Raw genomic sequence first — 17,831 nt, forward strand, 5'->3', positions numbered from 1 at the left:
TACATGCAGGCTGGGGGCCCAGCTGCCTCTTACCTGACCTCATTCAACTCCCCCAACACACAAAATAAGACTCAATGGACTTGAAGAAATACGTTAAATATACTTTATTTAAATAGCATCAAACATAGTTGGCTCTAGGCCAATTGGTCCTAGTGATAGGGTAAGGAAATATTTGCAGATAAAAGGGATGAAGCAGAATCCAGCTCAGTTTTTCTTTTTTGTTTTGTTTTTTGAGATGAGGTCTCACTATGTTGCCCAGGCTGGTCATGAACTTCTGGGTTCAATTAGTCTTTCCACATCAGCTTCCCAAGTAGCTGGGATTACACATGACCAACTACTTAGCTCAGAAATTGTAGCAATCCTTGTAGTTCCTTGCAACTATCCACTACCTCTGGGATGGATAGCAGAGTCTGGGAAGAGAGGCAGAAAAAGGAAGCTCAGAACCTCAAGCCTAAGGCCCAAGATCCCAGCCCCAAGAAACAGCCAGTGTGTTAAAATGGAGGAAACAGAAGCCACAAAGAAGCATATGAGAGAGTGTGAGGCCCACCTCGCAGCAAAGGCTGGGAGCTAGAGTTGTGCTCCTTAGTACTTCCTGTGGCCAGGCCTTATGCCTTAGTTTTACTACCTCCCAACCTCCATTACCTCATAAATATGCTGAACAATGTCATCTAGTTTCTTTAACTCTGTTTCAGAGCGCCGAAGGTTCTCCTCTAGGATATTTCTCTAGAAGGCAAATAGATTTCATAGTCCTGTGCTAAGAACAGCATAGCTTGGCAGGACAGAAGTAATATGGCAGGGTGCTTGCTAGTGGTGTTAGGAAATGGCCTTAGAATAGCATGGAAATGCTTACATGATTCTGGAACTTGACCATGAGTTTTGCTTTTTCATTTTTCATCTCCAGGAACATCACCCTCAGCTTGTCTACCTGCAGATAGGCCCAGATTAATAAGGGCACAGTCTGGGGTCCCCACCAATTGTCCAATTTATCTGTTAACTTTGAGTTACCTCCTGAGAGAGCCACACTTTCTCCTGGATCCAGTTGGTGGCCATGGGCTGACAGTTAGGGTCCAGCTGGCCTGCTAGGGTCTCCTGTAGCACTTTGGTTTCTGTCTCTGCATGCCGAAGTGAGCGGGTAAGCTGGGTCACTTCTTCTCTGAGGCTCTGGGAATGAGAATAGAGGTATCTGATAGCATTCAAAGGTCTCTATCCTTCTAATCTCAGGTGGTGGAAAAAAGTGAACCAGGATATCCACTTGTCATGTTTGGGATCTTGCTACCAGTGGCACAGAAAGCAGAAGTCTGGGTATCATGAGAAACATACTATAAGCTCGCCACTCTTGTCTATCTGTTCTAGGATCTTCTCATTCTGCTTCTGTATCACTTCTTGGAGCTCCTTTTCATTCTGCAAGAGAAAGGGAGGTGAGAAGATACTGAGAACTGGCTTCAAAGCACTTGCTAGGAGGTAGAGGGGTGTATCTGACCTATGTTTGGCCATGGTGGGACCAGCTGGTACCATTCTGATTCTCCTCCATGGCCAAGTGAGTCAAGGCATCTATCAGTTGGTGGGAGAGTTCTGTTAAGAATTCTTGACTTCTCTCCTGGGAAGACAGGTCAGCCCATAGCCCCATTCCTAAATATGTAAAATGTGTGGCCCCAGGAAGGGCAAAACTAGGGCAGTAATTGGAAAATCCTCACCACCCAGATTCCTGGAGAGACAATGGCTCCCAGTGGGCCAGTAAACCTGCCCCAGTTCTTCATCGCCCCACTTCTAGGCCCCTCCTTCACCTTGTAGCGTAAGCACAAGGCCTGGTTCAGCTTCTCTATGTCTGCTTCCTTTGCCTTCTGGGCTTCCTGATGCTGTTCTTCCTGTGCCTGCAGCCTATCCTGCAAAGCACAACTTGGGGGAGGGAAGAATCCCACATCATTCCTGCCCTCTCAGAACTGTGCGATGCCCTTATGAGGGGCTCTCTTATTGCCCCCTTTCATCAAGACTGCATCTCACATTTTTTGCTGCAGAGTCCCAATAGCTTCTTCTTTAGACTCTTGCAACAAGGAACACAGGCTCTGAAGGTCAAGAAGCTTAGTACTTATTTCTGCCAGTCTCTCCTCCATGTCTGGGATCTCTGAAAGAAAAAATCCTAGATAGAGGTATAGCCCTTCAGTCTAGAAGAAAGGGGTATATAGCCATCATTCCCATAACCCTTATCTGTGTTCCCCCACCCATATGATTTGAATATCCAGAACATTACAGATCCCAAAAGGCAGAAATAAAATGAGCCCAAGTAGAATTGAGGTTTTTAGAGCAAAGCACTTCTCACTGCTTTTGTCTTTACTCATCACCACCACATTTTCTAGAAATGAGGCAGGATCCCTGGAGCCCATCCTCACCTGTAGACTGAAGGGAAACCATTGATTCCACTCGGGTGAAAGCACTGTTGTCACTTCCAAGCAAGGGCACAGGAGCTGATTCTGGCTCTAAAACAAAAACCAACCAGGGGAGAAAGCCCAGAAAAATAGATGATGTGCATCTTCACCAGATAAAGATATCGGGAGAAGGGTCATAACTTTCCCAACCAAATCCCAGGACCTTTAACCTTCATCTGCCACTGCTGTCAAGATGCTTCCCATGAAGGCACTGTCATTAGGTGGAGGGTGTTCCTGAGTAGGAGCAAGGGCTGTGTTAGGAAGGGTCTCTGGGTCAGCCTAAGGACAAAGGAGGAAAAAAACAGCAATACTTCTTAGAAGTACTGCAGGCTAAGCAATTGTGCCAATGGAACTCTAGGTTGAGTGATTTCCTGAGCTCCCAGACATTCCCAACCATCTCTTCCAGAGTGCTATTCCACCCATTACTTCACTGCTCTATCTCCAACTACCCAATTAACATTTTTCACCAAACATATTTATATTCTTAAGCCTCTCCCAATAAACCACAATAACTGGAGATTAAAAAAAAAAAAAAACTTAAATCCCCCTTTACCTACTACTTCCCTTTCTCTTTCCCTTTATTTAAAAATTTTTTTTAAACTGATTTTTTTTTTTTAGTTCTAAATGGACACAATATCTTTATTTGTTTTTATGTGGTGCTGAGGATCGAACTCAGTTCCTCATGCATGCAAGGTAAGCACTCTACCACTGAGCCACAACCCAGCCCTCTCTTTCCCTTTAATTAAGAAGACAAAGAAGCCAGATGTGGTAGCCATGCCTTTAATTCCAGCAAATTGGGAGGCTAAGGCAGGAGGATAGCAAGTTCAAGGCCAGTCTCAGCAATTTAGCAAGGTCCTAAGCAACTTAGAGAGATCCTGTCTCTAAATTAAAAAAGGGCTGGGGATGTGGCTCAGTGATTAAGTGGCCTAGGTTCAATCCATAGTACATACACACACACACAAAAAGAAAGAAAAGAAAAGAGAAGCTAGGCATAGTGGTTGGCCCATGTCTATAATCCTAACTACTCGGAGGCTGAGGGAAGAGGATTGCAAGCTCAAGATGAGACCCTCTCTCAAAAGAAAATAGAAAGGGCTGGGGATGTGGCTCAGTGGTAGAGCATCCCTGGATTCAATCTCAACTACCCTAAAAAGAAAAGAGAAAAAAATGCCTATAAGTCTTGCCTATAAAGTCTCATCATCTATCGATTCCTGAGCCAACTATTCAGGCTTTTGCCCTGCAACCATTCCACCAAAATTCTTGTCATTTGGTTCAAAGATTTCATTCTTATCTTCAATTATAAGGATACTTTTGAGCTCTTTTATACCTGGCCTATTTTTTTTTTTTTTGAGAGAGAGAGAGAGAGAGAGAGAGAATTTAATATTTTTTATTTTAGTTTTCAGCGGACACAACATCTTTGTTTGTATGTGGTGCCTAGGATCGAACCCAGCGCCACACGCATGCCAGGCGAGCGCACTACCGCTTGAGCCACATTCCCAGCCCCTACCTGGCCTATTTGATTCCGATGACCATGTCGTACTTTTAGAAACTTAACTTTTCTTCTAGGACATGACCCTACTTCATAGATAGGCCTCAAAAATTTCTGAATATTTCTTCCTTCAACCCACAGGTCCTTCTTTAACCACTGGGTTCCAGTCCTTTGCCCTCTTTTCATTCTAATGCATTCCCCAGTGGCCTTGCCTTGGGACTCTACAAAAAAGTTCACTTTAAATTTCCACTTCCACATGAATGACTCTTCAATCTCTTTTTTCTCAATTGGATTTTTTCCCAGTCTCCAGGCCCCAAAACTGACTGCCTGTGAAGAAATCTGCCAGAATGTTCCATAGTCCACATTGAAACTTAGTATGCATAAAGTTGAGTTCACCATTTTCCCTGTCCCATGTGACCAAATATCTGTTCCTATTCCTGAATATACTGTTCTAGAGCAAAGGGGTCCTGCAGGTCAATCTGGCATGCATTATTGTAAATTCATTATGTATTACAGCCATACCCATTCTTTTACATACTGTCAATAGCTTTACTTGAGCTACAAGGCAGAGTTAAGTAGTTGAGACAGACCTCACTTGGCTCACAAAGATGAAACACTATATTGGCCCTTTATAGGACAAGTTTGCTGTCCCCAATTCTAAGAGAGTGTTAACAATCTAAGATCATCATTTACTCTTCTGTCTAACTCCTAAATTCAGTTGGTCAACAAGTTCAATTCCTTCTACCTCCTAAACATCTATTCAATTCATCAGCTTCTATCTCCTCTTTAACTGGCATTTAGTTCAAGCCCTCAAAATCTGGCCTTCACTAGCCTTGTTTCCTGCCTTGTACCATTTAGCTCCTACACTCCAGTCATTAAGAGTTACTTCCCATTCCCCAACCTTGCCACATTTTATATAAGGCCCTTGCTTATTCATTCCATAGTCCCAGTACCCAACACAGGTCTTGTTACAAGGTAGACACTACAAAAAGTCTACACACTGTGTTGTATATATGACTAACATATATGACTTTCATATGTAGTCACTCAAAAACTTTCATATACTCTTTCCTCTGCCTAGAAGGCCTGCCAATATACCTACCCTGCCTTTGAACTTCTAAACCTCAAGATTGCCCGAGGTCATCTGTTTTTTGTTGTTGTTGTTGTTGTTGTTTTTGAGGGAGGTGTACCAGGGATTGAACTCAGGAGCACTGGACCATTGAGCCACATCTCCAGCCCTATTTTGTATTTTGAGACAGGGTCTCACTGAGTGGCTTTGAACTCACTACTGTCTCTGCCTCCCAAGCCACTTCGATTACAGGCATACACCACTATACCCAGATAAGGTCATCTGTTTTGAGAAGACATCGAATCTCTCAAAAGTAAAACTGATTCTCCTTTCTCTGAGCTCCCACAGTGGGTCCATGCAGACTTCTACCATGATCATGTCATGTGACTATATCTGTCTGTTTTTCCTACTAGACTGTAGATTGTTTGGCACTTCCTATGCTCAACATACAGTTGGAGAAGAGGGTCAGGATCTTGGTTGTACTTACTTTTTTGGTTTCTATTTTTTTTTTTTTTTGGTGGTATTGGGGATTGAACCCAAGGCCTTGCATATGCTAGGTAAGCCATCTGTCAGTGAGCTACATCCCCAGACCTATGCCTTTAAATATTTAACAAGCTAATTAGCTCTGTATTCTGAAAGATAGCAACCATTTATTGTTTAGTGTGCACTGTGGGGAAGCCAGAAAAGGAATGCTAAATTTCTGCTTTCTTTAAATGTTGTCTAGTTGAAAAGAACAGATATCCAAGGAAAATTAATTCAATGCAAAAGGAGAATAAGTGAAGAATGCATAAAAAAGAAGAAATTGCTCAGTCCCTGTGACTTGGGACCATTTCAAAGGCAAACTAATGAGCATTGTAATAGAGAAGGAAAAGGAATTTCCAGTTTGAAAATAGAAGATAATTCATATGGGAGCAGCCCAAGGTCAGGTGTGAATGGAGATGGAACATTTGTATTGTGGACAGGTAGCCTAGTTGGAGTAAAGGGTTCATAATAGAGAAGTAGGAGACAAATGAAGGTTTGAGTGACAAGCTGAAGCAGTCCTGTAGGTAATTAAAAGTCATTGAAGATCATAGAGATGGGAAAGTAGGGTTTTAGGAACATTATACTATACAATAAAAATACAGTGGGAAGGGCAGAGAGGGAACACCAGTATCCTACCTTCTCCTTTAGTTTTGTCTGGAGGAAGAAGGTCAGGATCTGTAGTTGCTCAGCCAGCACCCCTAGCTCTTGGGAATACTGGCGTGTCTTCTCTACATCTTGTTTCTGATACTTTGCTATGGTGCTGGCCAGGTCAGCCCTAAAATGAGGAACAGGGAGGATGACCCAAGACAAGGTTACCTTCTCTGAACACCTCTCCCAAATGCCCTGCATTCAAGGAGATAAACAAGAGGCTTGACACTGTCACAATTCTCTTCTTGGAGATTCTGGCTTCTAGAAGTGTTCATAGATAAGCATGGGGTGGAGGGTTGGGGGCAAGGGATATGAAAAGGGAGAGCTCTTACTTTAGATTTTCTACAGTGTCCTTGAGATTCTCACACTGCAGGCTACGTTCCCGGAGTACTGCCAGCGTGGTTTTCAACTGATACTCAACCTGACCCAGCTCGAGGTGAGCAACCTGATTCTCTTGGTCTGCAAACTTGAAAAGATGGGAGGAAGGAAGGAAGGAAGGAAAAGAGTGGGGAAATGGAGGGGGAAAAAAAATGAGTTCAAGTGAGGAATTTTAGAGCCCTGGGGACAAAGGCTTTTTCCATTCCACAATTTCACCTCAGTACCATTAGGCAAGAATCATACTCCTGGTAGTCATACTACCAGCTTCCTTTTCTAAAGCTGAATTTCTTACCTCCAGGGTCTCCTTCAGGTCCTGCACCTCCTTGGCTAGCACAGCCTGCTGTTGTTGCAGTTCTGCCTGCATGTGTTTTAGTGCCATCTCTTCTTTTTGCCATCTGTCAGAGACTTTATGTTAGATCCTGTTTGGTCCTGTATGTTGGATGCCTACCACTACAATAACCAGATAGGAACTCACTGAGCAGCTTGCTCCTCATTGTTCTGGGTAAGTTGACAGAGCAATTCATCCTTTGTGGCCAGGTCCTGGGCACAATGGGCATGCTGACTCTGCAGCTCTTTTAGCTGGCTGTCCATGTTGGCCAGAATCTGCAGCTGAGCCCAGAGATCTAGATCAAAAGTATCCTAATAATACCATCCAGTCACCAGGTCAGAAACCCTCCACATTTCTGCTCCAAGGCAAGCACTCCAGAGCAGTTATTTGCTCTATTGCCACACTCCAAACCTTCACAGGTTCAAATGCTTGCACATCTGCACACATACACACCTGTTGCTAGGCGACTATTTTCTAACTTCAGTTGTTCTACTTGGCCTTTATAGTCCTCTAAATGGTTAGAGACTTGTTCCAGCTCCCTGGAAACCTAAGAAGAAAAGAGTTTTCCTCCTGTAGCACCTCCTAAGTCAAGTATCCCAGGCATTGGAGAAGCTTTTCTTTCTGGACAAGTAAAATACCTTACTCCTGGGCAGCAATATTGCAGAAAATAAAGCTGATTTTCAGGGAAAAGTAAAGACAGGAGACAATTTGCTGAGTAAAGGAGGTGCTAAAAAGCAAAGGAAATAACTGACCCAAGCCATCTTATAATCAAGGGATTTGATTTGTCTACAAACCAAGGATGGCAAGAAGACTAGCGAAAAGAGGATAATGATATCATACATAAGAAAAGGGGAGAAACCAGGCCTAAGTAGTCCCCACTCCAGGTTTGTACCTGCTGCTTTTCTTCAATTGCAGTATCACGTTCCTGCAGGGCCTGCCGGCTCTTGGTTATGAGTTTCTCTGTGAGTTGTCGAGACCGACCCAGCAAAGCTGTCCACGTCACATACTACCAGGGAAAGTAAGCAGGTCAGAAGAGCGCATCTGAAGCAAGGTTTCTAATGTACTTGGCTAAAAGTAAGGAGTGGCTATGATGGTCCCAAATACTCACATTCAGTTGCATGGATGTCCAATCTTGTTGCAAGACAGAAGTTAGACTCTCTGTCTGCTGAACCAACTCTTTTTGCTCTGTATGAAGACCTAACTAAAAAGGAAAGATTACCTACGGAGGCAGCTAAGAGCAGGGATGTGGCCATCTTCCCAGTGTGTCAGCTTAGATCCCAGGAAAGAAAATGTCCTTAAATTTTACCAGTTGGGTCTGGGCCACCTGCAGAAGGCCTCTGAATTCCCGCATGGATGTCAAATTCTGTTCCAGCTGGCTGATGCGCTGGCTGGCATGTGCACAGAAAGCCTCCAGCACTGTCTCTGCCTATTTAGGAAAGAGGTTGCAAGGGCACATTTTGTAGTAGTGGGAAATGGCACAGAAAAACATAACCATCCAATACATCAGTAGTTCAGTTCTTAACTCCCCAGGACAGGCAGTTCTTAAGCCACCCATCTTACAGGAACCTTGAAGTGGAGACCTCCCATATCCAGGAATCCCTTACCGCATCCTTGCCTCTGAGGGCCATTTCCTCTCTGTGCTTTGCCTCCTCCCTTTCTGTTTTGAGGCTCTGGAGTTTTGCCTTCAATTTCTTTAATACTTCAAAACAGCAGGAAACCAAGGTTTCTGCATGCCGAGACTATAGGATAAGAATCAGATATCATGTCTGGTTCCTTTGTTTGGCTTTGAGTCCCATAAGGGGCTTCTACCTTCTTCTTTGTGCTGCTTACTTCTTGACTCAAAGTTGTTTTATCTTCTTCTATGTGCAACAGAGACAGGTGAAGCAAAGATATCAGCTCTTTGGACACCAGTACCCATGATTGCTATGGAGGGAAAGATGGCTAGGTTAGATCAAATAGTCACTAAGCAGAAAGCAGGGGTTGATAGAGAGGAAAGCCACTGACTCAAATTCCAACCTCCTAATAGGGAAAAATCACTTTTTGCAAAGGTTTAGGAACCTCTTTTCACCACAACAGCTAAGTATCACTATCTACTAATTGCCTCGGGATTCTCCATTTTCACCTGTAATCCCGGCTACTTAGGAGGCTGTGGCTCAGTGGTTAGGTGCCCTGGGTTCAATCCCTGATCCTATCTCAAAATCACCCCAGCAGTGGTGATATAAGGTCAATCAATACTTACCATGACATTCCTTGCCTGCTGTAGGGCCTGTCTAATGGCTTGGTTTTCCTCAAGATGTTGAGGTTTCTTAGTTACCTAGCCAGAAAAATGGAGTTGCTCCTTTTAGTTAGACAACATGTACCAGCAGCTTCTCATCCCCCTTCCCCCTAACCCCCACTGCCCCATGAGTTATAGGAGCCTTTCTATCAAAAGCAGGAGTAAGGCTCAAAACTAGATGAAGTCACCCAGACGTGGGGTAGGTAAAAATTCTTTTTTGTTTCCTCCCAGTACTAAAGATCAAACCTAGGACTTCATGCATGCTAGGCAAGCACTCTGCCATTGAGCTATATCCCCAGTGCTTTTCATTTTTTATTTTGGAACAGGGTCTCACAAAGTTACCCAGCCAGACTTGAACTTGTGAATCTCTCCTATCATAGGAGGGTGCCACCTCACCTAGAAGGAATACATCTGAATATTGATAGTGTGTCTTGGATTTGATGAAATACAATAATGCTTAAGAAAAGCCACAACTAAGCCAGGCAAGGTGCCCAGCAACTTAGCCAGATCCCATCTCAAAATAAAAGATAAAAAGGACTGGGGCTGTGGCTCAGTGGTTAGGTGCCCTGGGTTCAATCCCTAAAGCAAAAAACAAAAACAAAACACAACTGAAGTCAGCAAAGGTGGCACATGCCTGTAATCCCAGCTACTTGGGAGGCTGAGGTGGGAGGAGCTTGAGTTGGAGATCAGCATGGGCAACATAGCGAGGTCCCATTTCGAGGAGAGGAAAGGACAGAAAAATCATCACTGAGTAGAGTCATCTTTTGGTAAGGTTGGAGGGTTGGTCACAGGATCCCCCCTAGATACCCAAATCTGTGAAATTTCAAGTCCATCATAAAAAATGGTGTAATATTGACATATAACCTACACATATGATCTTACATACTTTAATTTTTTGGTACTGGGGATTTAACCCAGGGAGTACTCTAAGCTGAGCCCCATCCCCAGCCCTTTTTGGCTTTAACTTTTTAAGACAGGGTCTCCCTAAATCACCCAGTATAGCCTTGAACTTGCCAGCCTCCCACCTCAGCCTCCAAAGTTTCTGGGATTACAGGTGTGCACCACTGTGCCTAGCCTAATTTTTTTGTGTGTGTGTGTGTGTGTGTATGTGAGGTCCTGGGGATTGAACCCATGGCCTTGTACATGGGAGGCAAACACTCTACAACTGAGCTATATTCCCAGCCTATAATGGTTCTTTTTAATGATTACAGAATATTCCATCTTATGGATATACCATTATTTTTTAAAAAAAAAAAAACCAAACTGCTTTCATTGTTATGCAGAACTTTTCCCCCTTAGGCTATAGTCCCAGAAGTGGAGTTACTAAGTCAAAATTGAGCTGGGGCTGGGGTTGTAAGGCACTGGGTTCGAACCTCAGCACTACATATAAATAAATAAAATAAAGGTATTGTGTCCATCTACAACTAAAAAAAAAAAAAAAAAAAAAAGTTTGAGTTGTTTTAGTGTTTTAAGGATCTTCCTTAAATTCCCTTCAAAAAAAAAAAAGATGAACTAGTTTATACCCTACAGACAAAAGGACAGGACTTACCAGCATTATCTACTCAATTCTTAACCCAGGGCTGCAATTCTTTTATTTCCAGTAATTTTTTTTTTTTTTTGGTGGGGGAGGGAGTACTGGGGATTGAACCTGCGTGCTCTACTACAAGCTATATCCCCAGCACCCCCACACCTTTTTTTTTGAGACAGGGTCTCATTAATTTGCCCAGGCTGGCTTTGAACTTGAGATCTTTGGGGCCTCAGCCTTCAGAATAGATGGGATTATGGGAGTACACCACCATAACCAACAACCTTCTTAAATATTTATTAGACATTTGTATTTGCTTATTCTTTATCTGCCTATCCATTATCTTAGTATAGATAAACATCTTAGATGCCCTACAATTAGATAAGTATAAGCTAAAAGACAGCAGGGTCCTAGAAAAACTCAAGTCCTAAGAGAAAAGGAGACTTCATTTCTGCTAAAAGGCAGCCACAATCTGGAAAATGGCTATGGATGGCAGTGCTGAGTTCTGAGGCTATGGCAGTCTGAATTTAAGGAGGCAGAATTGCATCATCTTCAATCTCTTATAGTTCATGCTTCTATGGAGTTCATTAACTAGTGTATCGTGCAGAAAGTCACGGAGTACCCCATAAGCCCTGGATAGGGTGCACATACTGCTCGGAACGGGGCAGTCAGGCAGGTGATGAGATTAATGTGAAGGAGGCAGCCAAGCGGCAAGGACATGCATGGTGATGGGGAATGGCTGAAGGTGATGTCATTTCCTCTCTTTGGTTCTGCTTCAGTAGCTTCCAAAGGGACCTGGCAAGCTTCAGGGGAAGAAGGTACAAGGCAGATTCAAGGATGGGAAACATGGTCAAGGATAAGAGTAAAGGATACAAAATAACAAAGAGGAGCTGGGTTTTGGCTCAGTGGCAGAGAACTTGCCTAGCACTTGTGAGGCACTGAGTTCTATCCTCAGCAACACATATAAATAAATAAAAAATAAAGGTACATCACCAACTAAAAAATATTTAACAAAACAAACAAACAAAAAAACAAAGATAACACAAGAGAGAGAATGAACAGCTACAGGAATGAGGAGTCCATGGTTTCCAGGACTTGGGGCAAAAGGTAAAGTCATTACTTTGAGAACATTTTCAACTCAAAAGAGGTCTTTAGGCATTTGGGGACCATATCATCTGAGCACTATCTACCTATTACTTCTACAGTCATACTATAGAGGCTCTCAATTCCTTCTCAACACCATTCCTTTCCTTCCTAGGTCCTGTGTTCTCAGAGCATCCTCTAGAACAGTGTCTTAAATTGTTTTCCTTTCAGACCTCACACAATAATTTTTGAAAAACTAAGTATCCTTGAGTAGAAATTGATAACAGCCTATTATCAATCCAGACAGTTGAAATAAAATTGTTAGATCACTCAAATATACCCAATGGCATAATGCTACATATATTGTAATACTTCGATAACTTTAAAATACATGAAAAAAGCCAGGCTTGATGGAGCACACTTGTAATCCTGCTGAGGCAGGACGATTACAAGTGCTAAACCAGCCTCAGCAACTTAGAGGGGACTTAAGCAACTTAGTGAGACCCTGTCTCAAAATTTAAAAACTTAGGAAAGAGCTGGGGATATAGCTCAGAGTTTAAATGCCCGTGGGTTCAATCCCTGGTACCAAAAAAAAAAAAAAAAAAAAGCTAAACAACCCCAAATCAAATAAAATACAAGAAAAACTTCTTTTTACAGTCAGAAATTTTATATCATCCCCCTTTTCTCCTTGAACTGTGGGTTTGATCACTAGCACCAGACACAAATACCTTAATTCTAATATATTTTTATACTTGCAAATCTGTTAATAGTCAGTATTTCTGCAACAATAAGTTCATCCAACCAGGCCTGGTGGCACACACCTGTAATCCCAGCAACTCAAGAGGCTAGGCGGGAGGATCACAGATTCCAGTTTAGCAACTTAGTGAGACCATCTCAAAATAAATAAATAAACAAACAAACAAATAAATAAATGAAGCATAAGACTGGTGATATAGGTAAAGAGCCTCTGGTTCAATCCCCAGTATCTTCCCCCTCAAAATAAAGTTCATATAAATTGAAATTAAAATGTGTTTTATTGGCTGGGGATGTGGCTCAAGCAGTAGCGCGCTTGCCTGGCATGCGTGCGGCCCGGGTTCGATCCTCAGCACCACATACAAACAAAGATGTTATGTCCGCCGATAACTAAAAAATAAATATTAAAAAATTCTCTCTCTCTCTCTCTCTAAAAAATAAAATTAAATAAATAAAATGTGTTTTAAATCCCTTTGACCAAGGTGGGCACAGTGGCACAGGTCTGTAATCCTAGCGCCTCAGGAGGCTGAGACAGGAGCATCAGGAGTTCAAAGCTAGTCTCGGCAAAAGGAAGGCACTAAGCAACTCAGTGAAACCCTGAGGGCTGGGGATGTGGCTCAGTGGTTGAGTGCCTCTGAGTTCAATCCCTCATACCCAAGAAAAAAAACATGGTTCAGCAAAAATTCATGACTATTTTCCATTTTAATAGATATCAGCACTAAGGAATCCATACATAATTAATCAGAATCAGTAGAAATTGAAGGACTTGAATTTGTTTGGAAATACTTGCCAAAACTCTTAGTAACTTTCCTCAAAAATATTTAAGATCTACTAACAAAGTTTTTCTTCACTTTTGTTGAAAACATGCAGAAATGATACTATATAATCACTGTAGTCATTTGCTTTCTCAACGTGTGCACAAATATTTTCTGTTGTCCTTTGATTGCTATGAGAGACCTGGGATGAGAAGTATGCTTTTCTTTAGTAAAGTGGACAAGGGCCAGTGAGAATGGGGAAGTAGAGAAGAAAAAAAATTAGTTAAGAATACTTTTGGAGGGGCTGGGATTGTGGCTCAGTGGTAGAGCGCTTGCCTAGCACGCATGAGGCCCTGAGTTCAATCCTCAGTACCACATAAAAATAAAATAAAGATATGTGTCACCTATAGCTAAAAAATAAATATTAAAAAAAAGAATACTTTTGGACCATGAAGATCTAGAAATTGATTTCTTTCAAACTTTCCTTGTTTGCATTCCCTTGCAAAGTCTTGATGTACCTCGGGGTACATTGAGTACCCACAGCTTTGATTGATAAGATTTTTCTAGATTTTCAGCTTTTACATATATACTAGAATAAGCATGTGATTAAGAAGTCCCCTTTGCCCTCTGGCAGCTTATCAGCTTAAATTCTGAGGAAGAGGGCCCACTAGAACATTTCAAGCTTTAGGAGAAAGCTTCTTACCCCACTAAGAGAGGCATCAGTCTGTGTGCTACTGTCCTGAGTTTCTGGATGAGGGACAGCCATCTGGCTCTTCCAGTCCTGCAGCTGTCTAGAAAGAACCTCCAGGATGATAAGAGAGCTCAGCAGGTTATCTTCCAGGTCACGTCTAGACAAGGCAGTCAGATCTGGAGGATTACAGCTGCAGTAGGAAGAAAAGAACATGAGGAAAATAAAGGGAGGGAAGGGGTGTGAGAGGCAGGTAGAGGGGAATGGAGCTCCAGAGGCACAAGGATAGAGGGGACACTTACCCCAATAGGAGGGGCTTTGTCTCCAAAGTACTATCCTTGGTGTCCAGCAAGCCTGTCTGGGATGTGTTTATACTGTTTCCTTGTGCTGGAGGACTAAACCAAGTCCCCACTGAGCAAGTAGAGAAAGGCGTAGTGCCAATGGCAGCATCCTGAAGCACAGAGGGAAGTGATAAGCTTTGTCGGAGATTTTCTAACATGACTGAGGTATTTACACCTCTTTCTAGCCAAGCCATCGGGGACATCCAAGTCTCTGTATCAGAACTAAGAATCTCACCAGCATCTCCTACTGCTGGGCCTGGAGCTGCCTGGGACTCCATTTCCATCAGATTTGGTGTTAGGCACATGGATGGAACATCTTCTACATTTGAGACAAGTGCTTGATCTTCCAATTCAACCTCCTCAGGGAGTATGGAAAAGCTCATTTCTCTTTCCTTTATACCTCTATGCTCTACACTTTCCTCTCCTGCATACACGTGATTGTTGGGGTAATCTGCTGCCAGTGCAGTTGAAGGGGAAAGCCTGAATGTGGAGGAAGGCAAGAAGACATTACTTTCAGAAGACACCAAGTCCTCAGAAACAGCTTCAGTTCTATTGTTCCTCAGGCTTTCCTTAGAGCAGTGTAGCTGTTGCTCAGAACAAGGATTTGGTGGATATTGCAAGAGAGGAGATGGAGAATCCTGCAATGTAGGTTTCTCAAGCATAACAGCAACAACTTCAGAAAAGGTGTCTTCCATGCAGGATGCTGCCTCCTTTATCAGATCTCTTAGCTTCAAAGACTCATTTAGATAGCTGCTGTTTGTCTCTGCCATGGTATCTGAATGATCCTCAAGTGTAATACCTTGCTGCTGCCCCACTGGAGAGGCTTCAAGGACCATGGATTTAACCACATAGTCATTCATTGGGTCTACTGCTTCCTCAGATGTTTTGGGAGTAGAAATGGTTTGGAGAGTCAGATCTAGGGGTTGTTCATCTGATGCATGCTGACATGTTTCTAGCCACTTTGAGGGAGAGGAGTCTGTCTTGCTGGCTTTAACAAAATCCAACGAAGATGAGTTGTTGCTGCCTTCCTGCCAAAGGAAACAAAAGTAGTTGGTTAAGGTAGTCAATTCAGTTCCCAACATTACAATTATGGATGCAGGATACTATCTGAACTCAACAAAAGAGTTCTTACCTCTGCTTAGGTAAGAATTTGGCTAATTCTTGCTCCTTACTATTCAACTAAACAGCAGGGAAAGAAAAGCTAGGAAACCAATTGGGTCCTTTCAGGTGAACCAGCCTAAAGTATAAACAGGCTGACAATAACTATCCATGTCATGGGGAGACACTAGATTGAATGTGACCTTGCCCCTCTCTATTTCTAACCCCAGCCCACTTCTATTGTCTCCTTCCTAAAGTAGGCTCAAGCTCTATCAGAATCTAGAGTTGGTACAGATAGATAAAATTAATGAAATAGGGACAGAGTAGAGCTCAATGGTAGACCATTTCCCTAGCATGCACAAGGCCATGTGTTCAATCCCCAGCACTAAAAGAAAAGAAAGAACAAAATCATGTTCAAAAAAGAAAAAGGAACTGGGGTTGTGGCTCAATGGCAGAGCCTAGTATGTGTGACACACTGGGTTTAATTCTCAGCACCACATATAAATAAATAAAATAAAGGTCCATTGACAACTAAAAATATATATATATATATTTAAAAAAAAGAAAGAAAGAAGAGTCAGGTGCTGTGGCACACATGTGTAATCCCAATGACTTGGGAGGCTGAGGCAGGAGGATCATAAATTCAAGGCCAGCTTCAGCAACTTAGCAAGACTCTGTCTCAAAATAAAAAATAAAAAGGACTAGGGATGAAGCTTACTAGAAAACAGCCTCTGGGTTCAATTCCTAGTGCGGGGGAGCAAATTTTTATATTTCAGGAGTAACAGTAGCCGTAACTGATTAACAATTTTGACTTTGAGCTTTTTAGAAACCAGAGCTAGATGGAAAATATGATAAACATAATAGTTTTCATTATCAGAAAGAGAAAAGGATAGCAATTTCTTTAGGAAGACAATTTTTCTAGGCAGTAAATTCTAAAAAGTTTCTTGCAGGAACCTTATGGAAGGGTCAGTCTCTTTCATTGACAAATTATTACAGCAACTGAAAAGCAGTTTGGGGCTGGGGATGTGGCTCAAGGGGCTGGGGATGTGGCTCAAGCGGTAGCGCGCTCGCCTGGCATGCGTGCAGCCCGGGTTCGATCCTCAGCACCACATACAAACAAAGATGTTGTGTCTGCCGAAAACTAAAAAATAGATATTAAAAATTCTCTAAAAAAAAAAAAAAAAAAAAAAAAAGAAAAGCAGTTTGCATATGGCTACTTTTCTAAAGACCTTTTACAAAAGTACAACTCAGGGCAATTCTGCAAGGGAATAGTTTAAGGTGAGCAAATATCCAGCCTTCCAGTGGTATAACTTGATACCAGGGGAGTTGTAACTACCTGCTAAAGTGAATGGATACTGACTGCTTAACTCTTGCATCAGACAGGCCTCTCCATAAGGGAGCCCAAGTTAGAGACCACCACTAATCAGAGTGATAGTATTTTTCAGTAGTTTGAGAAAGGTCGAGGGTGGGGGGAGGAGATAATAAAAACAGCTAAACAGAGGTTCGAGTTCTCAATGGATTTCCTTTAACCACCCTAGGGCACCTCTCTGTCGGCCTGAATAGCTGTAAATGGAAATCACTGAGGTGGAAGACTTCATTATCGTTATTAATTATGTTCCAGTCCTGGCCCTCTGTTCCTCTGAGCTCTGGGCCTGGGCAAGCAGCCCAGTCGAGAAGCTGTCCAGGGGAACCTCACCTGCAGCCCCAGCTTGCACAGTGATGGGGTCAGCGAGGAGCACACAGGGGGCCCTTTTCCTGAACTGGTAAGAGCACCAGGCTGCAGGATAAGTTCTCGGAGAGGAGTTCTCATAGCTGGTTTTCCCTAAGAAAGAAAGAGAATTTGGGTTAAGATTGGGCTCCGCCAGCCCGCTCTTTCTCCCTCCCCAAGAAGCTTTGAGGTACTAAGAAGAGCGGATTTCCAATCCCAGTCTCGCTGAAGAGGCAAAGCGACAAAGACTCCAATCACTCCCCAGCCCCAGCTCCATCCAGCTTTCCAGGACCCTCAGCACCGCCGGCGCCCCCGCCCCAGTATTCCGCACACAGTTCTTTCTCTGTGAGAGCTCTCCCGCTCACCGGCTGGGGCGAAGGCGACAGGCTGATGTTTAACTTTTTCACCCGCCACATCTTCAAAACTGAAAGCAGGTTGATCACCTCCCAGACCAAGTCGAGTCCGCCATATTCACCCGCCGTCTTTATTTGAACCTGCTTGGTGCTTCGGGATTGGCTGCGGAGCCGCAGTGCGTCAGGATACAGGACAGCTCTGGGCTTGAGCCCGGTGGGCGGAGCCATCGTTGGCCACGCCCCTCCTTCCGCCCTGCAGTTGATTTCTGACGTACTCTCGGCCGCAGAAGCCGGCAGCAGGGAGGACCCACATCAGATCCACGATGGGTCCTGGAGTCTTGGTATCCTCAAGTTGTGGGAGACACCCCAGGTAGCTGGAGGGTCTAGAAGTCCGACAG

General features: G+C 43.2%; 1 protein-coding gene, 1 long non-coding RNA gene and 1 other non-coding gene across 7 annotated transcripts in view; 2 read left to right on the forward strand and 1 right to left on the reverse strand.

Moving 5' to 3' along the window:
• LOC106144961 (uncharacterized) overlaps positions 1–17,831 on the forward strand; it is a 46,528-nt gene that overhangs the window by 6,858 nt on the left and 21,839 nt on the right. For both annotated transcript variants that reach the window (XR_013436225.1, XR_013436224.1), the window contains exon 2: positions 16,911–17,803. This is a non-coding gene — a long non-coding RNA (uncharacterized LOC106144961). The remainder of the gene's footprint in view (positions 1–16,910; positions 17,804–17,831) is intronic.
• Spag5 (sperm associated antigen 5) lies at positions 90–17,661 on the reverse strand. Of its 4 annotated transcripts, XM_021728083.3 has the most exons (24): positions 17,446–17,661; positions 17,069–17,194; positions 14,236–15,302; positions 13,949–14,126; positions 9,094–9,168; positions 8,685–8,777; positions 8,459–8,593; positions 8,161–8,280; positions 7,963–8,055; positions 7,747–7,860; positions 7,308–7,401; positions 7,002–7,149; positions 6,819–6,921; positions 6,481–6,614; positions 6,137–6,275; positions 2,594–2,702; positions 2,388–2,474; positions 2,002–2,122; positions 1,785–1,896; positions 1,321–1,401; positions 1,006–1,161; positions 851–925; positions 643–723; positions 90–410 (listed from the first exon to the last, which is right to left on the reverse strand). In XM_021728083.3, the coding sequence occupies exons 1-24, from the start codon at positions 17,659–17,661 to the stop codon at positions 339–341; spliced, it is 3,729 nt and encodes a 1,242-aa protein (XP_021583758.2). In that variant the 3' UTR covers positions 90–338. The 4 variants fall into 4 exon arrangements, 3 of the variants coding, with proteins under 3 accessions (XP_021583758.2, XP_077898667.1, XP_077898668.1); XM_078042541.1 differs by lacking the exon at positions 643–723; XR_013436223.1 differs by lacking the exons at positions 90–410; positions 643–723; positions 851–925; positions 1,785–1,896 and having other exon boundaries at positions 1,021–1,161.
• Positions 13,556–13,628, forward strand: Trnaa-agc (transfer RNA alanine (anticodon AGC)). The gene has a single exon. It is a non-coding gene; the product is annotated as a tRNA-Ala (tRNA).

Source organism: Ictidomys tridecemlineatus, chromosome 3, assembly GCF_052094955.1.
Source record: "Ictidomys tridecemlineatus isolate mIctTri1 chromosome 3, mIctTri1.hap1, whole genome shotgun sequence".
Taxonomy (NCBI): Eukaryota; Metazoa; Chordata; class Mammalia; order Rodentia; family Sciuridae; genus Ictidomys; species Ictidomys tridecemlineatus.